This window comes from Diplotaxodon limnothrissa, linkage group LG23 (assembly GCF_057381915.1).
Source record: "Diplotaxodon limnothrissa isolate DT_005_m linkage group LG23, D_limnothrissa_male_GT1.1, whole genome shotgun sequence".
In the NCBI taxonomy this organism is placed as follows: domain Eukaryota; kingdom Metazoa; phylum Chordata; class Actinopteri; order Cichliformes; family Cichlidae; genus Diplotaxodon; species Diplotaxodon limnothrissa.
In genome coordinates, this window is record NC_140617.1 from 48,593,974 (window position 1) to 48,617,286 (window position 23,313).

Consider the following 23,313-nt stretch of genomic DNA (forward strand, 5'->3'; position numbering starts at 1 on the left):
CTCCAGCCTCCTGGCTGAGGGAGAAAGATTAGCATCTAAGATTTTCCATCACTGGCCCGTCTGCGCCTCACTGTGGTGAAGTCAGTCAGAATATTACATGAGATCAATAAAACAAGGATTTTAAATAGAGAAATGTCAGACTTCTGGAAAGTCTAATCCTGCATGTGTACTCAGTACTGCCTCAGTGCAGCGTGGCATGGATGCTGTCAGCCTGGGGCACTGCTGAGGTGTTGTTTTGTTCCGTCTCATGTCGCTCATCTTTCTCTTTTCAGTGGAAGTTTTTCTTCCACAAGCTTTCTATTAGTGTTCTTTGTACAGCGCTTTGGGGACACCAATGATGGTTTTCTGCGGAACTGTCATGTCAGCAGTCAGGATTGTGATTCCTACTGAACCAGACTGAGAGACCATTTAAAGGCTCAGCAACTCTTTGCAGGTGTTATGGATTAATTGGCTGATTAAAGAATGACCCTTTAAGCCTACAATATTGAACCTTTTCACCATATTCTAATTTTCTGAGCTCTTGAATTTGGGCTTTTCATAATCTTTAAGCCACAATCATCAAAATGATAACAAATAAAGGCTTGAAATATCTCACTTTGCATGTAACGAGTCTCATATCATATATAAGTTTGGCCTTTTAAGTTGGATTACTGAAATAAATGAAAGTTTGCGCGATATTCTGATTTTCTGAGTTTCACCTGCATCTTTAGCGTTCGTCACACAACTGTGTGAAAAGCCTGTTTCAGGCCGGCAGGGGGCAGTAGCTGTCCATATAAACGCGGCGTTGCGATTCACACTCCAGTCCAGAAGGTGGCGGTAATGTACCTGAAGTTGTTTGGCACCGCCATAAAAAGATAGAAGAAGAAGAAAGAAGTAGAAGAAGGACCGGCGTAGGTCATGCTGCTTCAGACATGTCGGTGTTTTGCCCCACTGTGCTGCTCTGTGTCTACGGCTTCTTCACCAGCCTGCGGCCATGCGAGCCCTTCATCACCGCCTACCTGATGGGACCAGACAAGAACCTGACGGAGACTCAGGTGAGCTAGCTCGCTGTTAGCAACAGCGACTCTGAGGCGCGTCTTAGTTGTGTCGTCACGCTCTGTAGCATCAGCGTGCGTTTACACTCTGTTAATGTTCACGTGAAGTAAGTTGGAGCTAAGCTGTGGACAGGCGGTGCCGGGCACGCGCAGAGGACCCCCAAAACTAGTGATGTGTGATACCACTGATTTTCTTTCCGATCCGATACCAAGTAATATTCAGGGTGGTATCGACGATACTGATCCGATACCGATACTTTGTACAAAAACGTATTTTATTTATTGTATCTCAAATTATAGCATCATAATGATTACAGGACATCAGATTACTTGTTCTTATCACTTAATAATGTAAGGTTCATTATATAGAAATAAAAAAACTGAAGTTGTGCTATTTGAACACCTTGCCTGCCTGCAGCACTAAAGGACTCCGTGAGAGAGGTCTGTCTTGCCCTAGCAGCACCTGTCCTTCTCTTCAGTTCGTCTCAACATAAGCTCGTCATATTCTGTGATATGATTTACTCTGACGTGTTTGACAAGGTTAGTGATGTTGCCACAACCATACATAGCAACCCTCCCGATTTTTCCAGGAGAATACCGAATTTCAGTGCCCTCCCGAAAATCTCCCGGAGCCACCATTCTCCTGAATATCTCCCGATTTTCCAGGACAACAAAATTGAAAAACCATATCGCAGAATTCATAGCGCGGCCAGCCAATTCCAGTTTCCAACAATGGTGGCAGCGATTTAGTTTTAATATCACTCTTATTTCTCTTTCTGGGTCGCAAAAAAACTTTTAACATATTTTCAGGTGAGAATGTAGCTGTGTAAACTTCAAATATCTGAGCCGACCGACACATCGTCTTCAAACCCCCGTGGTCTTTCCCTATTCGGGTTAAACATGAGATATAAGTCACTTTGATAACTTAAAAATGTTATTGTTTGGCTTTTTCAGTGTTTTATTTGTTCGTGAGTAAATCGGTTTGGCTGAGATTGAAGTTATTAGATTAGATTAGATTAAATTAAATTGAAATTTATTAATCCCTCAGGAGGGTTCCTCCGGGGTTTTCATACAGCTGAATAAACGTCAAACAAAAAATGATTAAACAGAAGTGTGAGACGGTCAAGAGATTACATCAGTGCCCGGTTATATGTTAGATAACAAGGAGCAGACAGCAGAGTTTCACTCCACCGAGGGAGCCTGTGACGTACTACCCGGCTTTCTTTAGACCGCGAAGGCCGGGTCCTCAGGTGGAAGCAGCCTCTGAATTTGGACACCCCCGCTGTTTCCGGACCGGCCAATAATAACGGTGACATTTAACGTATTTTATCCGATAAATAAACCCTGTAAAATGTATTTAGCCCCCCCAACAGCCCTTTTCCCTAATATGGCCACAACACCTCACTCTTGGAGCACTTTTTTGCCACATGTATCGCAAACCACGTCTCAGCTGTTTGTGTAGGTAAAATACGTCCGCACATGACGCTCAGCCATTGTTGTGAGTGCGCACGCCCAGTGTTGCCAACTCCTCAGTAAGGAAAATCGCCATTGGTTGTCCTAAAAGTCGCTAAATTACGCCATCGCCTAATTTGCATAATTGGTCATGCTAATGTAACTGTAACCTACGCTGTTGGAGAGAGAAATAACATCGTGGAAGAAACATAAAGTGAGCAAAAAACGTCCGAAATGCATTTAGAATTTATTTAGAACTACAAATTAAATTTCTTTTAGCAATTATTGTTTTTTAATGTCACAATTCCAACCCTGCTCCTTTATCCGGGCTTGGACCGGCAAAAGTGACCCGAAATAGGCGCTCTGGTGGAGTTACTGTGTGTGTGTGTGTGTGTGTGTGTGTGTGTGTATAAGTAGTTTTAAATCTTGTGATCCACAAAACAACATAACAGTAAAAGAAGAACTGACTGCATTACAGTCAGTGCGGGAGCAGCGGCTTCGCTCATGCGCGGTTCATTTGCAGTTTGGACGCACAGGTGTGAACGTCTCCTGCAGCTGGGGGAGGACTATCCTCCGCCCGTGAGCGCTTTAGCACGGGTGAGGTGCCCACGGCCGCACCGCTGCTTGTTGAGAGTAAGAGCAACACGCCCTTTCACGTCAAAAAGTCGTCATAAATAAGTCTCCAATAACACCAGAAAAAGTCGCCAGATTTGTCGCTAGTTGCTTTTTAGAAAAAAAAAGTCGCTAAGGGGTCTGAAAACTCGCTAAATATAGCGACAAAGTCGCTAAGTTGGCAACACTGCGCACGCCAAGGACATTTATACAGCCGTATTTTGCACATGACTATGAAAGGCGGAAGAGGAAGTAGTTCCTTTGAATGTAGACAATCCGAATGTTATAGTTTCTTTCCACTGTGTTCCTGTTAATGATAAACTACAAATTTACTCTAAATTACTAAAATATCGATATTTAATGTGAGAATCGATTCTAGAACATAAATGGCTGGTATCGGAGGAATCGATATTTCAGGATCGATCCGCACATCACTACCCAAAACCTCCTCACTCAGCAACCCGCTTAATCAGGATTCCGTCATTTAGTGTCATTTGGCTGATAAACAGCAAAGATCAGCAAAGCAGAAACTAAAGTTTATGAAAGCAGCAGAGATACAAAGGGCGTCCCGGACCAGCTCACCCCAGTCTGCGGGCGGGGGCTGCTGGCGTGGGGCTCAAGACATGTGATGTAACATGCTTTTAATCAGCTGCTCAGCCTGCCTGTGTGTCTCTGTCTGAAGGATGGAGTCACGTAGCTGCTTCATCCCGCTGTTAGACACACTCTGACTCCCTCATCAAATATCAGGATCACATCAAATGTCCTGGAGAGCAGAACAAAGACCACTGGCTCCTCCTAGATGGTGGAGCTGGGGTCAGCCCAGCAGGAGAGAGCCTGGGCTGGTTGTTGGCAGCAACTGGACCTTTAAATAATAAGAAACGACTTACTTTTAGCATTGTTTTGAAGGTTTTTTGAGACTGATTCTGAAAGTTTACCGTGTCCTGGTGTCATATCAAAGTGAAAATACTTTGTTTTATTGCATGTACGTGTGGTTTATTGTCAAAGGAGCTTGCAAAGAAAAGCGTCTGGACTTTGCAAGCTCCTTTGACTACGATGACTGAGAACCTTCAGACATGCGTGTGGTTTATGTTTCCCATTTTGTTTTTCGTAAGAACTGTTGCATTTGCAGTATGACAGTTATTACAAAATGTGCTGTCGCAGGGATGTTGCATGGTGCCGCAGTGTACAGCGTCAGGCAGGAAAGACTGAAAATGGCGATCTCAGTGTTGGAGCAGTAATCCCAGAGACCCTCGCTGTAGACGGAGTAATCTCCCTGAAAAATGACCAGAATTTCTGGCTAATCCTTAAATGATTACTTGTACAATGCTGAGGCTCTCAGCAGGCCTTCAGAAAGCAAACCTTGAATCTGCTTGGATGTGCCCACTGTTGCGCTGTCCAAAGGCTGGGACGACCGTGTCGTACCCCGAGCCTGGCTTAGCTATTTAAGTAACGCCGATTAATGAGCAGACTTTTTTGTTTTTGCAAGGTAAGTTTACCTCTCTGTAATTCCTCAACTAAAACGTTAACGTTAGGTTTAATGTTCACAAAACGGAGCCACACGTCCGTACGGTGCTGAGCAGGATAGCTGCACAGGAGATCAGCAAGATCACTGACAGGTTTCAAATGCACAGCATCCTTGTCATTTATTGATGCAAAGGAAAGTGAAAGGAGCTCTAATCCATGCGGTGACTGTTTCTGTCTGCAGGTTGTCAATGAAATCTTTCCAGTATGGACGTATTCCTATCTGTTCCTGCTGTTCCCCATCTTCCTGGCCACTGACTTCCTCTGTTATAAGCCGGTGTTGGTGCTCCAGGCCAGCAGCTTAGTGGTCACCTATGTCATGCTGTGGAGGGCACAGGGCATGCTGGCCATGCAGCTGCTGGAGTTTTTCTACGGTCTGTCCACAGCTTCAGAGGTGGCCTACTATTCCTACATCTACAGCGTGGTGGAGCCGGAGCACTACCAGAGAGTGACTGCTTACTGCCGCAGCGTGACTTTGTTCGGATCAGCGGCTGGGTCTTTGACCGGTCAGTTGCTGGTATCCGTGGCCGAAGTTGACAAGGTCTACCTCGTCATCATTACACTGGCGTCAGCCTCTGTGGCTTTTCTGGTGCCCTGCTTTCTCCCCATGCCCAAGAGGAGCTTGTTCTTCCACAGGCGTGCAGGAGCAGAGGAGGCTAGGCCCCGCAGCAGCAGCAGAACCGCCACCAGGATGGAGAAGGCGGAGGATTTGGACAGCAGGGTGCCGCTGAACAGGCCGGATATCTCCAGGGTGAGTGAAGCTGCCGTATCTGGCCACGGCTGTGATGAGAGATTCTGAGTTTGTACGATTGTGTGAAGAGGTCACACGTCTGCATTTGTCTGTGCAGGCATCCAGGTCCTCTGAGGCAGGAAGTGGCAGCGGGGGGCTCGTGGCGGTCCTGCGGATGCTGTTTGATGACTTTGTGCAGTGCTACAGGTGTCGCACCCTGCTGGCCTGGTCGCTGTGGTGGGCTCTGGCCACCTGTGGCTACTTCCAGATCATCAACTATTCTCAGCCGCTGTGGGAGCACATTCTTCCATCCAAGGAAAACATCATCTACAACGGCTATGTAGAGACCCTGTCCACGCTCCTCGGTGAGGCTGCTCTGGTTGCTTCACAGCAGACTGTGTAAAGCTGTGACGTGAGCACACTCTCCCAGCGTGACTGACCTTTGACAGCAGCTCTGTGTTCCTCTCGTCCACAGGGGCTCTGGCGGCGCTGCTGGTGGGCTGCCTGCCTGTGACCTGGGCTCTGTGGGGGGAGTTGGCTCTGTGTGTGCTCTCCCTGCTCATGGCTGTGTGTGTGTTTGTCATGAACACGGAGCACATCTGGCTGTCATACAGCTTCTACATTCTCTTTAGAACCACGTACATGCTGCTCATCACTGTGGCCACGTGAGTACCCAATCACCAGCCACATATGATATCCTGTATCATGATATCCTGTATCGACGTCCAGTGCACGCGCGGCGATGATCCAGAAGTCAAACCAGGCCGAGACGGCAGCACTTCCATGGCTCGTTTCAGGCAGAAGTGCAAACATTAGTGTTATTCCATGAAGCAGTTCTGGCACAGCTTACTGGAAATTTAAAAGCAGAAATTGAATCCATGTGAGGGATTAACAGGACATGGGAAGATTGTTGTTTGGAATAAGGAGCACATTGAGCTGAATGCGTGGGAGCACTGCTGACTGTAGAAGTGCATGTGTGCAAACACGAGGAGACTGTTCTCCATCTGACTTCCTGTTACTGCTCACACGCTGCGACTGCTTGTCTGTTCAAACTCATCTGTCTCTCTCAGGTATCAGGTTGTGGCCAGCCTGAACATGCAGCGGTATGCGCTGGTGTTTGGAGTGAACACCTTTGTGGCTCTGCTGCTGCAGTCTCTGCTCACGCTGGTGGTGGTGGACTCCTCTGTCCTGGGCCTTAAAGTCTTCACTCAGGTGAGGAAGTATAACAAATGTAGAACTTGTGTTGTGCTTATTTAGCTTCCACGATGTAGATGTGATAACTTCTTTGTTTCCTTCCTTAGTTCTTCATCTACGGTGCCTACTTTGCTGTCATTTCTGCGATCTTCCTCTTTGCTGGGCTTTATAAACTGGTCTCCAGGCAGCACTCTGAGCAGAAGGCTCTGCCCGGCAGCCGAGCGCAATCGGAGACGGACTCTCCACCGATCGGTGGCACAGACTCCAGGACATGTGTCGGTGAAGGTTCTCAGTCATCCAGGTCCTCGTAGTCTAAGGAGCTTGCAAAGAAAAGCGTCTGGACTTCTTTAAGTTGCTTGAAGACGTTTCACCTCTCATCCGAGAAGCTTCTTCAGTTCTAAGGTCAAATGGTGGAGAGTCCCAGATATAAACCTAGTGGGAGTTTCCCCCCACAGAGGGACAAAAGGACCCCTGATGATCCTCTAATCGCCTGAGCCGAGGTGTGAAACTGGGCGTGGGTCCCAATCAGCCAGAGTTTCAGGTGTGCTCATTGTGAAACCTGGCCCCACCTTATCATGCGAATTCCTGAGGTCAGATGGCCCAGGATGTGAGTGGGCGTTAAGGCGTCTGGGAAGGATCTCAAAACTGGATTATAGATGGCAGACAGTTGGTGTCGTAAACCCCCGCCTCTGTTCAAAGATGGTCGCTCACAGTGGACATAGATGCTTCTTTCACTCCTCTTTCAAACCATCTGTCCTCTCTGTCCAAAATGTGAACGTTGGCATCCTCAAAGAGTGACCTTTGACCTTTAGATGCAGATGAACTGCTGAGTCTTGTCCTGTGGAGGTGGCTCTTCTGTGTTGTGCCATGCGCTTGTGAAGTGGCTGTTTGGTCTCTCCAATGTAGAGGTCTGAGCATTCCTCGCTGCACTGTACAGCATACACCACATTGTTAAGTCTGTGTTTTGGCGTTTTGTCTTTGTGATGAACCAGTTTCTGTCTGAGTGTGTTGCTGGGTCTGAAGTACACCGGGATGTCGTGCTTGGAGAAAACTCTCCGGTGTTTCTCTGATACACCGGCTACATAGGGGATGACAATGTTGTTGCGTCTGTCCTTCTTATCCTCCCTCGCTGAAGAAGCTTCTCTGATGAGAGGTGAAACGTCTTCAAGCAACTCAAAGAGGTCCAGACGCTTTTCTTTCCAAGCTCCTTAGACTCCAGGACACACCACAGCGATTAGAGCCTCACACGCAGGCGTGTGGATCCACAGGCTGAGCTCAGTAATGTCCACTCGCTTTTTTATGCGCCAGAGTAGACTGTAAGTAGAAGGTAGATGTCAGACTGCCTGCACTCGCCTCGCACAATGACTTATTACTGAAGAGCTCTGACAAGCAGACACACAGCTGATGTTTGTTCCTATAAATGTACAATATGCACACAGGCTGCTCCTTAGACTTGATATAAACTGCTGAACAATCAGTAGCAATGGTACGTTATTAGCCCTCCTCCCTCTGTGCTGCAGAGCAAGTATTAAATGTGTTTGTGTGTCTGAGCTTGATTGGTTGGCACAAATTTCTAACAAATCAAATTTGAGAATTTTGTGTGTGTGTGTGTGTGTGTGTGAGTGTGAGATAAATTGGAGGTTTACTATACTTGTGGGGTCCCCACACGTTTGAGGGCATGTTTCACACTCAATTTAGGAGTTACGACTCAGTTCTTCCTTAAAACTTAGGCGCACCGTCCTGGGATCGGCTGCAGCATCCTGATTCCCACCGGTTCTTCTTCCTCCTGTTAACATGCTCCTCTTCTTCGTCGTTGTTTCTTATGAATGCCATTCTTATATATTGCTGATATTTTCCATCACCCCCATTTTTCTTCATATAAGACCTGCTGTGGTCTCTAATCAAAGTATGCTACAACAAACAGTCGACTCTCACCCGCTTATATTCTACCTTTATTTTTCTATTTTCTCCTTGAAAGTCAGGTCTCCCAACACCACTCTGGAGGGGATTCAGCCTCCAGGGGATCATTTCTATAGTGTCAATTTGACTTTTTCATATCAGTGTACAATTTTAAGACTGTGCAACTAGTAAATTACCAGAAATTGCAACATACGATTAGTATTCATAACCGTATTTGCCAATCCCATGCTGCCTTGCAGTTTCCGTGGCGAAAGCCTGTTTACTTTCTTTCACTTATGCTAACCTTTAACCTTTTTATTTATTTATTTATTTATTTGGGATGACATTCAACATGTCTGTTTAGGGCTCTCTTAGTGTTTATTTTCAGACTTTACAATACCTTAGGCAACCAAACAAGAGACAACTACAAAGAACCACACTCGACCCATATATGATGTCCTCTAAACCAAGGAGAAAAGGATGTCCAGTCCGCATCTCACATTAAGGCCTAACGGAGCATTCAATCTATCCACCCCCTCTCCATCCTTTTCAACTGACCGACCGACCAACCAACCAGGATTCGCCTCCAATCCCATGATTACCGATGCCCCCTCTGTGCTCCTTAGAATGAGGGCCCAGTAAAATACGCGGTCCATCCGGACGGCATACAGGTTCTGTTGCAGAGGCGCTCTCAAGTGGGCCCCAGTCTGCCCCACATACATCAACCCACACTTGTTACACTGAATAGTTTTTTCTTTGTTTTCTGAACAATATGGCAGCTGCCTCCCTGCTATATATTCTATAGAACCTCAATATCTGAGATTTTACTATTCCCTGAAATGTGTGTGGCGGATGATGGCTTAATTTGTGTAGGAGCGCATGTGTATCCGTGGGTTTAAAATGTGCCCTAGTCCACAACCTCTTACAATCCTTTTCATTTTCAAAAAAGACCGTAGTGTCTAGGAAGTTTATTTCCGACTCGCCGTGTTCCTGTTTGAGCTTTATAGACTGATGGCGTGTGTTGTCTACAACTTGTTTAAACATGTCCTCGCCATGCGCCTATGATGTCATCTAAAAACCGAAAATAAAAGGGCGGTTGTAGCGGGCATTTGGTCAGCGCCTCCCACTCACTCATATCGGTGTTAGCATCAGATGGTGCATGTCTTTGGTCCAGGGCTGTTCAGTCTGTAAATGATACGTATCGTCAACGTGAGAGTTGTTATCAGTAAGGCAGATCTCCAGAAGTTGGAGGATTTCAGGACGCACAGCGTTTGGGTAACGCCGAAAGATGTTCGTCACGCCTCTCAAACGCATCCGTGTGTTTACGTTAGTGAACAAGCTTTCGATATCTATTGTATATACGTGTTATCTGCTATGGAGCGAATCATTTGCAGAAAATAGTTCGTGTCCTTTAGCAGATAATCGTGCTGTTTCGCAGCGATGTATTTCTTGTGTAATGAATGGACAGTCTTCCTGTTGTTAAATCCTCCCAATTCTTTCGATCTTTGGGCTGAAGGAAGGACACTACTCGGTGTATAAATGCTCCTTCAACAATGCTTTATTCCATACAATTCAACACTTTTGAGCATAAACCATCCGGATGGGGAGACATGCATGCAGAGGGTCACAGCAAATCTCAAACTGGTGGAGGGTGACTCAAACTCTTCTAGCCTCTGTTGGCCCCCACCTAGTCGTAAAAACCCAAACATTCACATTCTCTCTAACTCCTAGCGAGCCTGACTTATGGCCTTGGCTGCTCCCTATTTTGTCTGCCTTCAACAACGGTGGGGGTGAAGCTCCCGTGGAATGTGCTCTGTCTCCTCTGCTATCAGAACAGCAGGTCCTGACTCTGAAACCAGGATTTCTTATGACTCAGCAGTATAAACGATATCATTCATTCACACTGAAGCAGCAGTCTAATGTAATACAAATCAGTCTAATAACTGTAATAGTTACCACCTTCTTCTAATTCAGGAGAATAATACGAACTAAAACTACATAATTTCACAATCTTTAATTAGGGGTATATCATGGCTCCCCACTCCAGCTCCCAAACCGATGGTAAGACAACGGGCTCGCTACGAAAGTCATCGTCTGCAAAGTAGTCTTGTAATTTAAAGCGTCTATGATACCAGTGTAAAGGGTTAGGCTATACAGCTAGGAAAAGCATTATGTCAATGGGATGTCCCCACGAGGATAGCAAACTGTGTGTGTGTGTGCGCGTGTGTGTGTGTGTGTGTGTGTGTGTGTGTGCTGACGAGCAGACTGAGAGATGGAGAAACTAAGTGTTCAGTCCGAGCAGCTGAGCGATTAGTTCACCCTGAGTGGAGCTTGTATGTGTGATTGAGCAGAGAGTCGTTCAGCAGAGACTGGAGCTAAACATCTGAATCCAGCAGATCAGATGTTTCATTGTCAGTCTGCTTCACATTTAAACTAAACATGTGTTGAAAACTTATTTCATATTTGCATATTTCACTATCATCCATCAGCACTTGGACGGTTTTTTGAGATGAGCATTTATTTTGTGTCAGTATCAGTGTGACTGATTATACCGCGTGCGTGTGCGTGCGTGCGTGCGTGTGTGCGTGCGCCTTCATACAGATAATTGACAAAGATGTTTGAGTACAGAGGAGCTGGCTGACCTGATGGCTGCCTTTTTACCCACTGAATGAAATCATCACACAGACTACAGAGTCCCACCAGCCCAGGCTTTGAAACACATTCCTGCTGCTTTCCTCCAACAGCAGAAAGCTTTGTCTAAATGTGGCCACCAAATTGTGTTGCACCAACCAAAATGAATCGTGAGCAAATCGATACATAAGACATAAATGCCCGGGTGACACCCTGTTCTTCCAAGGCTGTCTGCAGTAGCTGTGAGCGGATGCAGCAAGCAAACGAGCACACTGCCGCCTCCACAGGCAGCTGTGTGCTGTAACTCAAGCTCTCACATTAAATTAATATTCATTCCACTGCTTTGGTGGGGGGGGGGGGGGTATAAATGTGGATGGACATTATAAAGGATTTATGTATTTATTTTTAAAGTATGAAATAATTTGAAACATTGCAGTTACTCTGTCATGCAGACGAGTAGAGAACACGTCTACCTTACAGACGGCTGCAAACCGGAGGAGCCAATCAGTGACTTGAAACATTGGTCTGGATGAACTGTGCCTTTTTCCTGTGACCGTTTCCCATGGAGACGGTCAGTGTTACACAAGCTGGAGATCCTCCAACATCTGACATGAAGTGATCAGTGTGCACTCAACGATTCATGAATGTTTGTCTACATGTGATGTGTGCGTTCGCCTGCCTAAACTGAAGGTGTCCGACTCGACTGCTTCTCCCCCACAAAGACACGGGGGATTCTTATCTGGTCTATGCAATAATAACAACATTTTATTGGTGTTTCTCTGATTCATGTTCAGACTAAAATAAACTTTAACTGTACTGTTATTTCTTTCTTTTCCAGTCTTTTTGTTCAGAATAAGGGCCTACAGCCATACTAGTCACATACACAACAGCAGAAGTCCATGGTTGGTTATGCTGTGAAACCCTCTCTGTGTGTCATACATGTCTAAAGATGTATTTTTTAATACGTCTACCTTGTACATATACAACATTGGAACACGCCTCAGCCTGGGGCCGCTGGGATTGGGTCCCTGAAGTTTGGGATGGATGGCTTTTTGTTGTTTTTGGGATCTTGTTCAGGCTTCACACAGGCTCGTCTTTGCATCACTGGAAGCTGGCCCAATCACCTAACTTAACAACAACAACAGGATAGTTAAGTTGCCAAGTTCCTGTTTAACGAGTGAACTATGTCTAGGCAGGTGGAAAGACGGTGCTCCAGCTCAACAGGACAGACAGGTTATATGACTCGCTCAAACAGAGGAGCTCCTATAACTCCTGTTTTAACCCTTGTATGGTGTTCGGGTCTGTGAGACCCGTTTTCAGTTTTTTTCAAAAGAACAATTAAACAATAATTTTTTCAACCTGAAATTCATTGGCTTTGGCTTATTTTCTGTGAAGAACATAAATCCAAACTAATTTTCAATGACCGCATACTGTACCTCCCCCCACGCATTTACATTACATACAAGGTGTTGGGGTCCACTGGACCCAGGTCTAATAAAAGTGTTGAAAGTGCAGGTCCTGTGTTCCCACACTCTGTCTTCCTCCTTTCTGGTGCTGCTGATAGTGTTTTCTTCCCCTCCTGCTCCGCACAAAGTTGCAACATTGTTGAAAATTCAACTATCAGCACCGTCTGCTCTGACATCTCACACATTTTACCCTCTTTCTTGAGGGATCCAAATTTTATTTTCTCATACCCTGTCCCACCTGCAAATTAGGGGCATAATACTATAAATAAGACTTTGCCATCCAATTGATTTTGGAAGAGAGAGGAGCTTCAGATGATGATGTTGACAAAGAGGTTTCAGAACATTTCACATTTCTGAAAATTCAGAGTCTGACAGTGACTTTGAAGAAGAGGATGAAGTTGAGCACCATTTAGTAACAAAACGAAGACGAGCACCCCATCTGCAGCCAGCTCCAGGACCAGAACAAGCCCACCAGACAGCAAGTGAAGAAATATGGATGTCAATAACTGGTGAAATTGAATGGTCTTCTTGCACAAGAAATGAGCCACCCTACAGAGCTGTTACTGTGATAAGCCAGGGCCAACACGGCTGACAGGTACTCATGTGCAGGACATCAAGTCTTCATTTGAGCTTTTCATCCCAGATTCCATCCAGAAAATTATTCTGGATTGCAGTAATCTAGAAGGACGGTGTGTTTTTGGAGAGAGGTGGAAGGAGATGGACCAAATTCATCTAAGAACCCCAAAGGCCTACTTTGGGGTTCTTATCCTTGCAGGAGTTTTCAGGTCCAAAGGGGAATCCACCGAATCCCTGTGGGATTCAGAAACCGGCAAGAACCTTTCCGTGCATCAGTGTCTCTGGAAAACTTCCACAAAATTTCCAGGATTATCCGTTTTGATAGCCGAGACGACAGACCAGCTCGACGGCAGAGAGACAAGCTAGCTGCCATCAGGACAGTGTGGGATAAGTGTGTGCACCACCTCCCCCTGTTTTACATCCCTGAGCCTAATATCACCATTGATGAGCAGCTGATCCCATTTAGTTGTGAAACATATTGCTTCACGTGTAAATGTGTTGTGTCTTTCCACTCACTCCACTTGATTATAACTTATTCATTTTTTTATAACATTTTATAAAAAATAAAAAAAAACAAGAAGCACATTAATTCATAAATGTGATCTAACAAAGGTAAAGGGAAAAAATTAACCATGTTTGCTGTTCATATGGTTTGTAACTGGGATGAAGTAAATATCTGTTGAGTAATTTAACATAATGTTGTTTGATAGTGTTAATTTGGAAAGCCAAAACTCTAGCGGGTCCACCAGACCCATGAACACTGGCTGAGTAACAAAAATATGAACACCACACAAGGGTTAAAGTCGCTACACTGGCTACCAATCAGATCTAGGTAACATTTTAACATTGAGGATATACATGTATATACATACACACACATATATATATATATACATATATATACATATATATATATATATATATATATATGTATATATATATATATACATACATACATATATATGTATATATATATATATATATATATACATACATACATATATATATATGTATATATGAGATCATTAACAAGACTGGCTACGGATACCGACTACGGAACGGAGCAGTTGTCAGCCGCCTCCTGTACATGGATGACATCAAGCTGTATGCCAAGAGTGAACGAGACATCGATTCACTGATCCACACTACCAGGCTATACAGCAATGACATTGGAATGTCGTTCGGACTGGAGAAGTGTAGTCGGATGGTATCAAAGAGAGGGAAGGTAGTCAGAACTGAGGGGATTGAACTACCAGAAGGCAACATTGCAGACATAGAGGACAGTTACAAGTACCTGGGGATCCTGCAGGCAAATGGGAACCATGAAGAGGCCGCTAGAAAGGCTGCAACCACCAAGTACCTGCAGAGGGTCAGGCAAGTCCTGAGGAGTCAGCTGAATGGTAAGAACAAGATCCGGGCCATCAACACGTACGCCCTGCCCGTGATCAGGTACCCTGCTGGGGTAATAGGCTGGCCAAAGGAGGAGATAGAAGCCACTGACATAAAGACAAGAAAGCTCCTTACCATGCATGGAGGGTTTCACCCCAAGTCCAGCACCCTGAGGCTGTACGCTAAGCGGAAGGAAGGGGGCCGGGGACTGGTGAGTGTCAGCACCACAGTCCAGGATGAGACAACGAACATCCAAGAATACATTGGGAAGATGGCCCCAACTGACCGAGTGCTCAGTGAATACCTCAGGCAGCAGAAACCCAAGAAAGAGGAGGGAGACGAGGAACCATCATGGAAGGACAGGCCCCTGCACGGTATGTACCACCGGCAGATAGAGGAGGTGGCTGATATCCAGAAATCCTACCAGTGGCTGGACAAAGCTGGACTGAAAGACAGCACAGAGGCACTAATCATGGCAGCACAAGAACAAGCTCTGAGCACAAGATCCATAGAGGCTGGGGTCTATCACACCAGGCAAGACCCCAGGTGCAGGCTGTGTAAAGATGCCCCAGAGACAATCCAGCACATAACAGCAGGGTGCAAGATGCTAGCAGGCAAGGCATACATGGAACGCCATAACCAAGTGGCCGGCATAGTGTACAGGAACATCTGTGCCGAGTATAACCTAGAAGTCCCGAGGTCAAAATGGGAGATGCCCCCAAGGGTGGTGGAGAATGACCGAGCTAAGATCCTGTGGGACTTCCAGATACAGACGGACAAAATGGTGGTGGCTAACCAACCGGACATAGTGGTGGTAGACAAACAGAAGAAGACGGCCGTAGTGATCGATGTAGCGGTTCCGAATGACAGCAATATCAGGAAGAAGGAACACGAGAAGCTGGAGAAATACCAAGGGCTCAGAGAAGAGCTCGACAGGATGTGGAGGGTGAAGGTAACGGTGGTCCCCGTGGTAATCGGAGCACTAGGTGCGGTGACTCCCAAGCTAGGCGAGTGGCTCCAGCAGATCCCGGGAACAACATCGGAGATCTCTGTCCAGAAGAGCGCAGTCCTGGGAACAGCTAAGATACTGCGCAGGACCCTCAAGCTCCCAGGCCTCTGGTAGAGGACCCGAGCTTGAAGGATAAACCGCCCGCAGGGGCGTGCTGGGTGTTTTTTTGTATGTATGTATATATATATATATATATATATATATATATATATATATATATATATATATATATATATATATATATATATACGTATATATATATATATATATATATATATATATATATATATATATATATATATATATATATGTATGTATATATACGTGTGTATATATATGTTATTAAATCTCAGTTCTTTGTATTCCCTACGGCAAAGAAAGACACGGCTCAACGTGGTCTAACTTAAAATCTTTCATGTTACATATTGTGGGATTATTATATTATAATTAAATTATATCTTATGCTATGTTAGACCCCTAATTAAAGCTTGTGAATTATTATGTAGTTTTAGTTTGTATTATTCTCCTGAATTAGAAGAAGGTGGTAACTATTACATTTGTTAAATTGATTTGTATTAGATCAGACTGCTGATTCATTGTGAATGAATGATATTGTTTTATGATGCATTATACTGCTGAGTCATAAGAAATACTGTTTTCAGAGAGTCAGGACCTTGCTTGTCTGATTAGAAGAGAACAGAACAGACTGCACAGGAAGCCAAGGTCATGACTCAGGCTCACTGAGAGAGAGAAAGAATGTGGATGTTTGGGTTTTTACGATAGCCTCTGTTGGCCCCCACCAGCGGTTGAGTCTCAAGATGGTGCAGGGTTGAGTCAGCCTGCACCATCTTGAGATTTGCTGTGACCCTCTGCATGCATGTCTCCCCATCCGGATGGTTTATGCTCAAAAGTGTTGAATTGTATGGAATAAAGCACTGTTGAAGGAGCATTTATACACCGAGTAGTGTCCTTCCTTCAGCCCAAAGATCGAAAGAATTGGGAGGATTTAACAATATTCCGGAATATGGAGACCCGAACACGAGCTCAGGTCTGACGCGTTATTCATATAGACGTCACACACACTTTAAGTTTCGATCAAACACTCTGCTTAGTTTCCCTTTCTGCCTGCAGTTACCATGCTCTGCAAAAACATGCAGTTTCCTGGCCCTCTCTTATACATAATACAATGTAATCAGCAAAATAAGCATTAATATATATATTTAAATCCCAACAATGTATGCGCCCTTCTCTTAGCCTGAGGTCATCAAATCTAAACCTAGTGGTCTGCCATCACTGCTGGTGGCATCAGCGTCCTTTAAAGTTTTAAACTCAAGTACAGACTTCTCGTCTTCACATACCAGGATCATCCTCTGCCACATCCAAGGTTTTATCTGTTTAGACATCATAAGACGAATCATCTGGTTATTACCAGGTTCTAATATGAAGTAAATACAACCTCAGGTGAACAGCATGACCTCTCAGACTCTGCTATTGTTTAGTTCACAGTAACTCGTCCAAAATGCAGAAGCAGTGTGTCAAAATGTAACCCCTCCCCACCCCCACTATGCAACAGTGTGTAGAACCACCTTTGGCAACAGTAACTTATCAGCTTCAACTCACAGAAATTCAGACTCACTTTTCTGTACAAAGTTGAATGTCACCAAACGTGGTGCACACAGTTTTTGTTAAATAATTACACAATGTGAGGATTGTGCCTTCAAGCAGCTTCTTTTGTATGTATTGTTGTACTTTATAATATAAAGCACCCTGAGGCGACTGTTGTGATTTGGCGCTGTGCAAATCAAATTGAATCTTGATGAGATGCAGTGGGAATAGGAAGAAAAGCGTGAAAGGTGCATGAAAACGTTTCACAAGAACACCAGCTGTGGCACGAGTCTGTAATGCAGCGGATGTTTGGACTTGTAAAGAGCAGCTGAGAACGTCTGTTTTCAGCCACCTTTCCTGCATTATTTCCACACTGTCTTGCAGCACATTTAGGACCTTCTAGCTGATATCCCAGCATTACTGAACTTTTAGTGGATTTCCAGTGACACAAGCAGCAGACTCACTGAGAGAACGACACCTGTGCTTTCTGGTTTCTGTGATTAATAATCTGGGAGACTAAGACTGAGGTTTGTGCTGGAAAGGAGATGGACATCCTAAAAAGATTAGGCCCTGCAGTGTTCCCACTGTTATTCTGGTTTTAAACACATAAAAACTGATTTTTGTTCTATATGAATAATTTTCAAAATAAAAGTCTTTTTACTGGCAGGAAGCATATGGCAGAGGTGAGGACTAGACTTGTGATTGAAAACATGACTGGGTGGAACTGGGGATGTTTTTCACATAGTGTCCACTTCACTGTTCCTGCTTATTGCACAAGTGTTAAAGAAAGCTTCTGTTTCTTTACTGTACAGAAAAACGTGCTGAATTGAATTTGGTTCAGCAAGGCCACGCACAGCCAACAGGAACCTGATATCTGAGTCTCCTTTGGCACAAACCAATCAGCAGGTGTCGCAATTTTATAAGGAATGTTCTGTGGTCAGCCGTCAATTCAGATTGATGGGTACTCTTAATATCAATATAAATCCCATACAGTTTATTCTGGTTCATGACTGACCTCTAACAACGTAGCAGTGACAGAGAGGATAAGGCCGGGTGGCGTTTTTCAGATCCAGAGGGAAACGGCTCGCAGGAGACATTTGTTCTGCAATATTTCAAAGTATTTCCTTGAAACGATAATTAATAAGACTCCCATTAATAGTTCATCACAGTTCTTTTCCTATTTGGCCTGTTTTTTTTTTTCAAAAACCGTATTCCTCATCTAACATTTCTTTGAGAAATTCCAAGACAATATCAGGAATTCAAAGCCTGCCTGAGGGAACTCGGGTAAAAGATGACAAATGACCAGGCAATGATGAATTAGAAGGAGAGTGTGGATGTAGAGAGACTTGTCATTTTACAGCTCTGCTTCTGCCTGCTGTGTTTCAGGGATTACACGATAATGGGGAACAAGGATCAATTATATCTGGATCACTGGAGGCCAATTCATTTATTAAACAATGATGCAAAAAGTTTTTTCTCTCATCTTTGCAAAGACAATAAAAACTGGTGCGTGTTCCAAAACAACAACAACACACTGCATCAGAAGCACCGTGTGGAGGCGTGATAGCCTCACAATGAAGCAGTGCACGTTGTAGAGCTGCTCTTCATACTGTTGGCCACCAGATGTCTCCAGATGTCTTTAAGGTTTTAAATATGACTTTAGTGACTGGAAAGTGAAAGCGCCAAAAGTATTCACTCACCCGTCCAAATCAGCGAGTTCAGGTGTCACTTCTATGGCCACAGGTGTGCAAACTCAAGCACCTGTGCAGCCTGCTTCTGCAAACATTTGTGGAAGAGAGCGTTGCTCTCGGGAGCTCCGTGAATTCCAGCGTTTTACGGCGATGGGATGCACCTTCTGCAATAAGGTGAGTTTTGACATTCCCTCGTTACTAAAGACTCCACAGAGAGCTGTGAGTGGAAGCGAACAACAAAGTGGGAGCGATGGGGAAGGACAGCAACTCAGCCACCAAGCGGTAAGCAACGTAAAACACAGATGCTGAAGTACCTAGTGGCCAACTTTCAGTACAGACCTCCAAACTTCATGTGGCCTTCAGATGAAACTGGTGCTTCATCCCAGCCTTACATCACCAAGCCCAATGCAAAGCATCAGATGTAGCGGTGTAAAGCACGCCGCCACTAGACTCCAGAGCAGTGAAGGCGTGTTCTCCCTCTGGGAATCTGATGGATGAATCATCTGTTGTGACTACATCAACCTCACACACTCACTCAGGCTCTTTCAAACATCTGAGTTTCTGCGCCCCAGTGGCCGGCCTCAGCACCAGTGCATCGGACTGCTTCTGCCCTCGACATCCCATCTGACGCTTGGAGAGCCCACAGGAAGCTGGGCCCATGTTGTTTGTTCAGGCTGCACCAGGTCATCAGGCACCCTCCCTAGACTCAGTGCTGGAGCTCTGAGTGACAAATCTGTCACAGGGGCCATCTAAATGGCTCTTTGGATCAGGTGGTGGTCAGATGATCAGATCATCGTCCCATACCATGAAAATGTAAATAATATGAAAGCATTCATAAGCTCCCTTTATTAACACACTTCAGCTAGAACATAAAAACCACATATAAAGTTCTATAGGTCCCTGTCATGAAGCGGCTCTGACCCACTGGAGGGAAAACGTGAAAACTTACACTTTCTTCACAAGCTGATCATTATTAACATGTCCCAAAACCTTTAATCTAGCAAAGCATTTACAAGTGGAAAGGCCACTGAGTTTAATCTGATAAAATGAGAGTTTGGCATTTAAACCACAAATCTTATTACATATTAAAACTGCAGAATGCACGTTGCTATAAATTGTTAATGCAATTAAAACTCTTTAAAGCTTTTTAAAGACATTGAAGAATTGTTCTGTCTTTTTAACAACTTTCAAAGCTTTGTTCAGCCTTCAGGTGAAGCGAGCCGACCCGGAGAAATAAAGACGAAAACAATTCATCAGCACTAAGAAGTTTAATTCTTTTGTTTTTTCAAATTTGACCAAAGCTGCCATGTTAGACCTGAGCATGTAACATTCCTGTTTGGGTGGTTAATCAACTGTTCACAGTCTCATCTGAAGACATGCAGTGTGTCAGAGTTTGAACTGCTTACAGCCCCACATACAGAGCTTTAATCCAAGGCTGCAGCCTGGAAGCTGCTGTGTCCATCCACCTGCAGGTAAACACAGGCTGTGTGTGAAAGCTGCAGCTTCATCACCAGTGTTACAGAAGGTGTCTTCAGTTAGTGCACAGCTGTGTGATCACGCTTTAGCAGCAATAACAGCACATTAAAACTACTGTGGTTATTTCCCTGGGCTTGGATGAGTGTGTGTGTGTGTGTGTGTGTGTGTGTGTGTGTGTGTGTGTGTGTGTGTGTGTGTGTGTGTGTGTGTGTGTGTGTGTCAGCAGAGACTCCAGATGATGGTGAGCATGGCCATGATGCCATTAAGAACAGCAACTCCATATCCCACGTGGAAGCCACGGTCAGAAGCGTCTCTAGAAGAAGAGAGATATTATTGATTAGTGTTATTTTAATATCAAGAAATTAAATGTACAGTACTGTAAAACTGTCTTACAGTACTGTACATTTAACTCATTCACTGCCATTGACGTCTATAGACGTCAATTACGTTTCCAATGGGAGGGGCTAGAATACAACCTCGGGCAACTTGTCAGTGAACATCAGACTGCTTGAAATGTATTTTTCACAAAAAGCTCGTTTTCTCCCTTTTTGTGGTCAAAACAGGCATTTTTGGTGGAACCCACCTCTCTTCTACAGCTGATTACTAAAGAATGGAAAATGGTAGAAACAAGCTTTTTTTTTTGGATGGAAGAAGAGAGTCTGTTCTTCATTTTGGTAGGTTCAGCGTTTATATGATCATAACACACAGTTTTCTGTGGCTCTTCAAAAATGAGTAAAAATGCTCAAAAACCCTGGCAGTGAATGAGTTAAGTATAATATAGAGTATAAAAGTATTTCCCTTTTTTTCACATTTGTTAGACTTAAATGTTTCTTAAATAACCAATCGAATAAATACAAATGCAGGTTTTAAATCATTATTTCATTCATTAAGGGGACGAAAGAACACAAAGGCTCGCTGCTTCGGGAACAGCGGATGTCTGTAACTCAGGAGGTTGGTGGTTTGATTCCTCACTGTTTAGATCTACGTGTGAAATATCTCGGGCGAAATACTGAACCCCAGGTTCCTCTCTAATGCATCTGTTGGAGTGTGAAGTCTCCAAAAACAGCAGCAAGTCCACCTCTGAATGGCTCAATAACTAAATGAAGGTTTGGCAGTGACCCAGTCAAAGTCCAGACTGAAACCAGATTGAGACTGTTTGGCCTTAAACAGGCTGTTCATGCTGGAACAAGGGCCAGTTACTTTAGAAGAGTTCAGGGACCAGGTAGATTAGGATAGATTGTCTTAATAAATGAAAACTACACTTGGTATTCACTCAGGTTTTCTTTGTGTAATATTCAAATTTGTTTGATGTGAAGAACAGAAGAGAAAAAACGTGTAAGAAATCAGCATTATAAGGGAGAATTCCTGATTCTTCTGCTCATACAAAGCGTATCCCAGCGTGTTACCTGACGTGGGCCACTGTCCGCAGTGTCGGGAAATCCATACCAGGCTGGAACGAGTCAAGGTAGGTGAGCATCCACGAGAAGACGCAGCAGATGCATCCTACTAATACTGACAGGACCAGGAGACTCCAGAAGCCTGATTACACACAGTGCAGGATCAGGGTTTACAGTTTCTACAGCCTGGATCTCTTCCCTTGTTTTACACAATAAGGGAGAAACCACTGTTGGAGCAACAGCATCGTCCTTGTCACACTGAGTTTGACTGCTTCCACTCCGTACTGATAAAACATGTTTTTGTTTTGGTGTTACAATAAAAACAATATATACAGAAACACAGAACTTTTGGACAGCAGGTGACCCACAGTCTAAATAAACATGTCTATGGCAAAGTTGTTGTTATGTGCATCTCTTTTGTTACTTTAGTAAAGATTAGCTGCTAAGATTTTGCAGAATAATAAGTAATGAAAGCTGCAGCCCTCAGATATTTACACCAGTTACTTTGTACAGTACTTTTCAGAAATGTTGAAACATGGTATTAGAGCTTTCTCTAAGTATATGTGCTGCACATGGAACCAAAGACAGTGTAAACCGAGCATGATGGTGAACACAAGTATCTGGACGGAGCAGTAAATACAGAGCTTATACTTACCGAGCATCTTCTCCTCAGTGCCATCCTCTCCTGTCACCCTCTCTGCCCGCAGCTCTGAAACAATCACAACTTATGCTGACCAACACTTGTTAAAAAGCCAGATCCCATCTGGTCCTGTGCCAGACGAGCACTTTAACAGAGCTCGGAAATAAAAACAAGTTATACACACACATATATATATATATATATATATATATATATATATATATATATATATATATATATATATATATATATATATTTATATTATAATGATATAATAAATATTTGACATGTCAGCAGTTTTCTAAGTAAATATATTTCTTAACATGTTATAAGGTGTTACTGACATGAGATTCTCACCAGCTGTCGGCAACAACCCATCCAGTGCACACATGCAAAGAAATCATCCACAGATGTGCATTTATTCATTATTATGTGCAATAATGAAACATCATTGAACAAATGTATTTAATACTTAAAGCATTTGCTGGTGATGACTGTATTATAAACATGCCTTTGGACTGACCGATCATCCTACAGTAAAAACAGTTTTTTCCTTTTCTGATCCCACTGATCTGATCCTGATTTGCGCGTGCGGTACAGGGCCGCGCGCTTACCTTTGAGTATGGGGTAGATGAGGGCGCAGAGAAACCCGACCGCGGCCACTGCTCCGGCCGAGCCCAGCACCGACAGCGCGACCACGGGCCATGGTTTGGGGCCGTTCCGCCTCGCGCTCCTGGCGGGCTCCTGTCCGAACATGTAACGCTGCTCACGCAAACGAACAAATGAAAACGTCTGCAAATCAAACCTTTTCACAGCCGCGCTCAGCAGAACGAAGCGTTCTTATACACACAGGGACAGTTTGTGAATATACAGACCGATGACATGCTCACAGTGACGACCCGACTGCTTTTAACTTGTACCAGGAACTGCTGATTACATGTTTGAACTTTTCGCTTCCGCACACAAAACTGTCCCCGCGGGGGTTCCGTTG

General features: G+C 44.3%; 2 protein-coding genes across 2 annotated transcripts; one reads left to right on the plus strand and one right to left on the minus strand.

Moving 5' to 3' along the window:
• Window positions 1-874: 874 nt before the first annotated feature.
• slc19a2 (solute carrier family 19 member 2) lies at window positions 875-6,868 on the plus strand. Its single transcript, XM_085347710.1, has 6 exons — window positions 875-1,034; window positions 4,804-5,370; window positions 5,468-5,714; window positions 5,825-6,014; window positions 6,420-6,561; window positions 6,651-6,868. The coding sequence occupies exons 1-6, from the start codon at window positions 912-914 to the stop codon at window positions 6,852-6,854; spliced, it is 1,473 nt and encodes a 490-aa protein (XP_085203836.1). The 5' UTR covers window positions 875-911; the 3' UTR covers window positions 6,855-6,868.
• A 13,199-nt stretch (window positions 6,869-20,067) lies between these two features.
• Window positions 20,068-23,236, minus strand: LOC146608996 (ADP-ribosylation factor-like protein 6-interacting protein 6). The gene is made up of 5 exons (XM_085348372.1): window positions 23,198-23,236; window positions 22,937-23,084; window positions 22,338-22,391; window positions 21,692-21,824; window positions 20,068-20,598 (listed from the first exon to the last, which is right to left on the minus strand). Exons 1-5 carry the CDS (start codon window positions 23,204-23,206, stop codon window positions 20,505-20,507), a joined length of 438 nt encoding a protein of 145 aa, XP_085204498.1. The 5' UTR covers window positions 23,207-23,236; the 3' UTR covers window positions 20,068-20,504.
• Between the last annotated feature and the right edge of the window lie 77 nt (window positions 23,237-23,313).